An 8,277-nucleotide genomic window follows, 5' to 3' on the forward strand; every position below is an offset into this window, starting at 1 on the left:
CTCCTCCTCCTTCTTCTTCTTCTTCTTCTTCTTCTTCTTCTTCTTCTTCTTCTTCTTCTTCTTCTTCTTTCTCTCAACATTGTTTTTTATAACAATAAAAAATAAAAAATACTATAAATAATCAATCTTTTTTTCTACTATTTCATATAGGTAAATTAATCTAACTAAAGTTTTAAATAAGGAACTATAAGTAACTGGATTGATGGCTAGGTAGATATTTGCTCCTTTACAAAGTACATAATAAAAAAAAAATAGGGAATAAAAATTAGTAATAACAATGAAAATTGACAGTAGTATAATGTTTCTAAATAGGTATATGACTAGGAATTGCATAATCAATCTTTTTTTCTACTATTTCATATAGGTAAATTAATCTAACTAAAATTTTAAATAACTATAAGTAACTGGATTGATGGCTAGGTAGATATTTGCTCCTTTACAAAGTACATAATAAAAAAAAATAGGGAATAAAAATTAGTAATAACAATGAAAATTGACAGTAGTATAATGTTTCTAAATAGGTATATGACTAGGAATTGCTAACTAAACTTTCTTTAATTTGTTTTTTAATCAATTTAGTATTTGTTTCGTCAATAAATTCTTGGCAGTAGGTATTTAATAATTGAGGAACAATAAAATCTAAACGTCTACGGCCCCAGGTAAATGATTTAAGCTTAGTCCTGTAGAAGTCCTGTTGTCTTAAGTTGTAGGGTTGAACTACTAACTTCCTATACTCAGTATTCTTAAAATGATTTAAGCTTGGTTCTATAGAAGTCCTGTTGTCTCAAGTTGTAGGGTTGAACTACTAACTTCCTATACTCAGTATTCTTAAAATGTAAACATAATAGGGTAAGTTTATACAACTGATCAGGGGTAAGTATTATTACATCATCTCTGTCCATAAATAACAATTTTATAATCTTTCTTTGAACTCTACATACTTTCTCTAGATCAGTTTGAGGTGCAAATGAGTACATAGTAACCCCGTACCTAAGCAGTGATTCTACGAGGGAAAAATAAATGGTTTCATAGGTATCAAATGTGGCGTAGTCACGTGATATCGTAGAAACTCTCGAAAAATTCGATTTTAAAGTGGTTTGAACTGTTGTTTTTCCCTTAAAAAATGTCTATATAGTAGACGAAACCCCGAGTCGGGATAAAACCTAAGACTTGTTAAGTATCCAATGCTAAAGATAACTTAAGTATAATAGTGGATGATCTCAAGTATTGAAGACACTGCTGGAGTACCTACCTCAGGCTTATTGTACTTTACACTTTACCCAAAGATATAATGCCTCTAGAGAGGTCCCAATCCGCGAATGACAAGATCACCGAACGGCGAAGGGAAAACTTGCGAAGCGATCCGGTTTTATTCAACCCTTTTAGATGGTATATTTTTTTAACAGCGAAGAAAAGGAAGAGGAAGAGGAAGAAGAAGAAGAAGAAGAAGAAGAAGAAGAAAAACTCAAAGTTTCCTTTTTAGATTTAAATCTTACGAGATTTCTGATCTTGGGAGCTTTTCGTTAAGCCTCTTTCAAGTCTCACCTTCCTCTCTCAAGTTCCAATTTATCCTCAACTCTCTTCCTCTACTTTTTCTATTCTATAGGTACTTACTTATCCGAACTTACCCTTTTTTCCCCTTAGCTCTTGTTTGCGACGGCAGGAGACGGATAAAGTTCTCTATCGTAATGTATATGCAAAGTCAGAAATGTCATTTGTGCAAATCCTAGCAAATCTTGCACTGAGAAAGCTCTGAAATTTTCTAATGTTTCGAGTTCATTCATGGATTTTGTAGGATTGTAGGTACATAGCTATACCTACTCGTACGGGTAAAGTGATTTTTGTGCACTCACTCTAGGACAGGGTTGTCCAACCTTAGGGCACCCGAGGGCCGCAAGAGACCAAGGTAGAGAGTTGGCGGGCCGCAAAAACTCAACTCGGGTGCTTAATTATTACACGTCACGTGACATCACCACTATAAGGTATCTACTACCTAACTGCTTAGATGGGTGGAAAAGGTTTATGGTTTCGATTCATCCACTGAAGAAATTTTCTGAAAGCAATTAATTTGATAATCTGAGTCATGTGTAACGGAGCATTCACTTGAAAACGGGGTGCACTCAGCGTTTCCCTAAGTAGGATTTTTCGTTGCCTAAATTTTATTTTTAGATGAATTTCAGTGAAATCCTATGCAAAAAAAGCGGGAAGGGTATAAATATTTCGGGATTTAATCCTCTTCGGGCAAGGGCTGCCCGGCTGTAGGGCCAGTAGGGTACCTCTATGAATAATTTGGGTTTGGGATTTAGTGTACGAGTATTTATTTTGGATTTCCGCTTATTTTGGGCTGGGTGGAAATCTAGGACTACAGGACAGTACAATATTAATTTTGGGTATCAGGCCGGTGCTTTTAAGTTGTTTCTGTGTGTCAATTTCTCCCCGAGGAAAAATCATAGAGGGAAAAAAGTGTAGTGGGTAGTGGGAAAAATATAGTGGGAAGCTTCTATCTGTATCATATTAATGCTATTGTGTCTCATTTGCGATAAAAAATGATGATGACTCTTCCCTATAGTCTGACTCGAAAAGATTGAGACTTGCAAATATTCTGTTTCATATAGCTTGCCAATTTTGGTGGCAAAGCTCAAATCATGAGAACCCAATGCCAAATGTTTGATTCACACGTTGTGCGTCATAGGGAGACAAGTCTGAGGAATTTCTTCCAATGTTGTCAATATGTATGTATTACGAAAAAATAATGACTTGAAACGTCCTCATTTAAGGACTACCTAAGGTAATTCTGTCTTAAGTTTGTCTAATAAGTAATTTCCGCCTTCAGGTAGTTCTAACATCTTTAAGGTAATTCTAACACCCAAAAAGCTTCATTTAAAATATTCGCTACAGTACCTAAGCGTTGAGAATTATCTTGTTACAATCAAACTAATTCGTATTTCGTATACCGTAGTTAGTTCTTAGAAATTCCCACCCTATATTGAACAGACTATTTCTAGTTAATGTCCTCATAGTGTGATTTGGGAACGAGCTAGATGTTAGATGTCGCGAAATTTATGATAAAAAATGACGAAGGAAGGAAAAGTGTCATGAACTACCACTGAATTGACGCCACTAATGAAGCTCTACCATTAGTGGAACGGGGAAGCAACATTAGTGAAACGGGGAAGCAACATTAGTGAAACGGAGAGCAACATTAGTGACAACGGGGGATAATGTGAAAAGAAGATGACAAAGTGTGAAATTGTCAAATGTAAGAATGGAAAATCAAGAATAATGGATGTAAATGATGGAAACTATAAAGACAAAATGATGATATTGACTTTTCCAAAGGGAAACTTTGAAAATTCGGAAAATGCTGATACTGCCGATTGATGAATATTACCTATTACAACAATACCTACCTATTACAATAATAAACAATGTATAGGTAATAATCTCTAAATACACTTTTATAATTAAAAAGGAAGCAAAGTCTGAGGAACAGCTTCAACATTATTTAACGTGGGTAGATCCTAAACACACAAGCTGTCTTTTCTACACAAGACAAAAGCTATCTACTATCCCATATTATGTAGGTACGTATATGTAGATATTATGAATTTTATTATTTTATGCATACCTAAAGGTCACACGCGTGAAAAATGGATGCCAGTTTTAGTCGTGTCAGATAAGGGTACATTCAAGTTTGGACTTAATTTGCTCCGCACATGTTGCTACATAAAGCTGTGTCTACATCAAAATCGGACTCCGAAAAATTGGAGCATTATAAACTAGAGGTGTATTTTCCGGGAAACTTTCGGAAACGTGTATTTTCTGGGAAACTTTCGGAAACGTGTATTTTCCGGAAACTTTCGGAAACGTGTATTTTCCGGGAAACTTTCGGAAACGTGTATTTTCCGGAAAACTTTCGGAAACGTGTATTTTCCGGGAAACTTTCGGAAACGTGTATTTTCCGGGAAACTTTCGGAAACGTGTATTTTCCGGGAAACTTTCGGAAACGGAACCGATTCCGATGGCGAGATTTCCTATGATTTAATACCAGGCACTATTTCAAATTACCTCGCCAGCCTAGTTAGCTTAGTTGGTAGTGCGTCTGCCGTCTGCCTTGTAGCAGTTATACAGTTCCCTCTGTCAAACCTCTTTAAAAAAAAAATCAAATTACCCGTCAGGTCTTCCGATAGTGAGTGGCTGGCCTTAGATGTAAGACCACAAAAGATTTTGGTTTCAACAAAATACTCTTCTTAACATTTGAACGCCTGGCAATCTCTCGACTGTAACACCAAATAAAATTGGGAAAAATTGCAGTACAAGAACCAGACAAGTGGGATTTCCTATGATTTAATACAGGCACTATTTCAAATTACCTGTCAGGGCTTCCGATAGTGAGTGGCTGGCCTTAGATGACTGTAACACCACAGAACAGTGGCGTAGCGTCCATGTAGGGCGTGTATGGCGGCCATACACTCCGAGTGTGGAACTGGGAAGGTAGGTAGGTAGGAACCTAGTTATACTTGTCTATGCCAATCCATGAAGAGCATGGATGATGGAAATTAGTACCCTGCACTCCTTACACTTGAATTTAGACCACGCTACGCCACTGCCACAGAAGATTTTGGTTTCAACAAAATACTCTTCTCAACATTTGAACGCCTGGCAATCTCTCGACTGTAACACCAAATAAAATTGAGAAAATTGCAGTACAAGAACAAGACAAGTGGACTTTTCAGGTATTCAGACAAGTTTCAGGTATTCAGACGATGTCGATAGACCATCACAAAGACAAGTGGACTTTTCAGGTATTCAGACAAGTTTCAGGTATTCAGACGATGTCGATAGACCATCACATCTTGTGGACGGTGCTTAATTATTACACGTCACGTGACATCACCACTATAAGGTATCAACTATCTACCTAACTGCTTAGATGGGTAGAAAAGGTTTATGGTTTCGATTCATCCACTGAAGAAATTTTATGAAAGCAATTAATTTGATAATCTGAGTCATGTGTAACGGAGCATTCACTTGAAAACGGGGTGCACTCAGCGTTTCCCTAAGTAGGATTTTTCGTTGCCAAAGTTTTATTTTTAGATGAATTTCAGTGAAATCCTATGCCGAAAAAGCGGGAAGGGTATAATTATTTCGGGATTTATTTAATCCTCTTCGGGCAAGGGCTGCCCGGCTGTAGGGCCGGTAGGGTACCTCTATGAATAATTTGGGATTTAGTGTACGAGTATTTATTTTGGATTTCCGCTTATTTTGGGCTGGGTGGAAATGTTGGACTACAGGACAGTATATTAATTTTGGATTCCAGCTAGGCCTTCATTTAATACGTCGTATCTATGTAGGTACGTATAGTAAGGGTTGAGTATTGTCAGTCTCAAAAAAGTTCAGCCTGCTGTTTTTGGTCTTCATGAAGACGTGAGAACCCTGCCACGAACTTACTCCATAGTCTTCACCAGATCGCAAAGGTGACTTCACCGAACACCCTCCTCCACTCATGTCTATCCTGAATATCCTGTAGCTGTACAATGCTCTGCTAATCTTCATATCCTGAAAAACTACTCTCAATAGTCTCAATCTCATGTCTCATATTCCTGGACGGACATCTATCCTGTATTTATTACTATACAGCAAATTGAGTACATACAATGTTCTGATAATTAAGGAGCGCGGTAGCGCTCCGCCCCGCCAAGTCAAGAAAGTTTGACCGCGCTACTAGAGATATTATACGCGACAGGGAAAGTAGCCGTTTTCAGGTAGTTGTAGACAGACAACTACAAATGATGGAAGAAAACGGATTGCGTGTGTGTGTTGGGGCATGAAAGTAGACCAAGTTGAAAAAAAATGTCATCAAAATCGGTTAGGTGTGTGTGTTCGGGCATGAAAGGAGACCACGTTGAAAAAAAAAATCATCAAAATCGGATAAGTTTAGCCGGAGATATTTGACTTTGAAAAACGTCAAATTTTTCATCATTTTCTGCTGCTGCTTCCGCTTCTTCTTTGACGTTGACCGCTCTACAGCCTAAACCACTGGACCGATTTTGATGGTTGTGATCATCATTTTCTGCTGCTGCTGCTGCTTCCGCTTCCGCTTCTTCTTTGACGTTGACCGCTCTACAGCCTAAACCACTGGACCGATTTTTGGCTCATTTCTTTCTCGTGAGTGGTAGGTGTGCCTTTTCATATTTTCAAGGCCCCCAAAGGGCCCCTCCGGCCTTAAATTTGATAAAATAGTGACTTTTAGGGGAAAAATTCTAAACTATCGCTCGAGTTGATTAATAAGGAAGTTTTGTACTTCGTAGAGTCAGAAGTCGGAGTGTCCGAGTGGTAAGGAGTGTGGTCATTGACAAACTGCTGAGCGGGTGGGGTGGGGGTTCGAATCCCACTGTGATCATTTTTTGTACATAATTTTATCATTTAAAAATATTTTATGGATAGCCATAGAAATTAATATCTGCCATTCTGGCTTTCCGTAGGTACATTGTGGAATAAGAGCTTTGAGGTACAAAATCGTTCATATTCACACTCATCTCAGGACCTTGGTTATTCAGTTTAATATTAACGATTTGATCTATGAATTTTTTATTAAACTGATTTGAAAGAGTAAGTAGATCGTTCGTCTGGAAATTTTTCTTCAGGACATCTTCAATGGGATCCTTCTTCTTTCTGTCCATCATATTATTTATTAAGGACCAGGTTTGTTTCATGTTACCACTGGCTTCCTTGAATACTTTATCAAATTAATATCTGCCATTCTGGCTTTCCGTAGGTACATTGTGGAATAACAGCTTTGAGGTACAAAATCGTTCATACTCACACTCATCTCAGGACCTTGGTTTTTCAGTTTAATATTAACGATTTGATCGATGAATTTTTTATTAAACTGATTTGAAAGAGTAAGTAGATCGTTCGTCTGGAAATTTTTCTTCAGGACGTCTTCAATGGGATCCTTCTTCTTTCTATCCATCATATTATTTATTAAGGACCAGGTTTGTTTCATGTTACCACTGGCTTCCTTGAATACTTTATAGGTATAAATTCTTTTTTGTTTTTTAATAAGATTAGTGACTAGGTTTCTCTGTTTTTTATACCTTTCCAAGTTAAATAAATTATTTTTATTATTTTGCCATGTTCTTAACAGTCTCCTTTTTAACTCAATTTCGTTTTTAACCCTTTGATTCACCCATGGTGTGTGGTACTTGTTATCCCGTACTTGGATTGTCTTTTTAGATGTTTCATAAATGTTATTAAACTTATTAGTTATTTCCTCGTAAAGTTGTTGTGGATTTTCCATGCATTCATCCTTCAGACTTGCCCAATCTATCGCTTCAATTTTTTGTTGAATTAGTTTATTGTCTGATATTTCCTTATACACCGGTCCTATTTTTGTTGAAGGTATTTGAGCTCCAATTTTAGAAACTCTTAATGCCACAAAATAGTGATCTGCCACTTTATCGGTAATTACTGAACTAGAATAGTTGTATTCTCTTTTCATCCTAACATTGATATGATCAATACAGGATTTGGTGACATTTCCTGCTAGGACTTCCTCTCTGGTGTATTCTTGAATGAGAGGTACTAATGTATGATTATTCAGCATATTAACATAACGTACACATGTACTTTTCTTTTTTAAGCAAATATTGATGTCACCGATCATGATTACATTGTCGGTCTTTTTTGTAGCATTTGTAAGCCAAAAATTTACATCCTCCAGAAATGAATTAAGGACAAGTTTTGGTGAACGATAGATAGCAAGAATGAGCCAATTAGTTTTGTGCACCTGATGGGTTAATCTGACGGCTATGTTATCAGCTTGGTCTATATTATAGCACAGATTTTCCATCTCGAAATCATCTCTATAAAATACCATCACACCTCCACCTCCTCCTTTACTTACTCTACACTTGCTGATCTGATGGAACTTCTCAATGTTCGAGATTTTTACTTTTTTCACTTCTTTTGTATTAACTTTATTTTTCGTTACCTTCCTCTCCTCTCCCTTCTCTCTCGCTCTCTCTTCTTTCACCGTCTTCTTTGCCTGCCCCTTTCTCCTTTCTTTATCTCCCTTCTCTCTTGTCTTCTTCTCGTCAAAAATCTCTAAAATTTCTCCCTCCCCTCTCTCTCTCTATCCCTCTCCCTCGTTCTCATCTCTCTTTCCATCTCTCTTTCTCTCATATTACGCGCTATTTCCTTTCCTTCATTTTTACTTTCCTTATTTTTTATTTCACTCCGGAGGGGGGTTTTTTCAAGAATGTTGGAAAAATA

General features: G+C 37.1%; 1 protein-coding gene across 1 annotated transcript; it reads right to left on the reverse strand.

Moving 5' to 3' along the window:
- Nucleotides 1-6,437: 6,437 nt before the first annotated feature.
- LOC113470001 lies at nt 6,438-7,932 on the reverse strand. Its single transcript, XM_026828117.1, has 2 exons — nt 7,015-7,932; nt 6,438-6,721 (listed from the first exon to the last, which is right to left on the reverse strand). The coding sequence occupies exons 1-2, from the start codon at nt 7,880-7,882 to the stop codon at nt 6,438-6,440; spliced, it is 1,152 nt and encodes a 383-aa protein (XP_026683918.1). The 5' UTR covers nt 7,883-7,932.
- Nucleotides 7,933-8,277: the final 345 nt, after the last annotated feature.

The sequence above is a fragment of the Diaphorina citri genome, unplaced genomic scaffold (assembly GCF_000475195.1).
Source record: "Diaphorina citri unplaced genomic scaffold, Diaci psyllid genome assembly version 1.1 scaffold1331, whole genome shotgun sequence".
Classification (NCBI taxonomy): Eukaryota; Metazoa; Arthropoda; class Insecta; order Hemiptera; family Psyllidae; genus Diaphorina; species Diaphorina citri.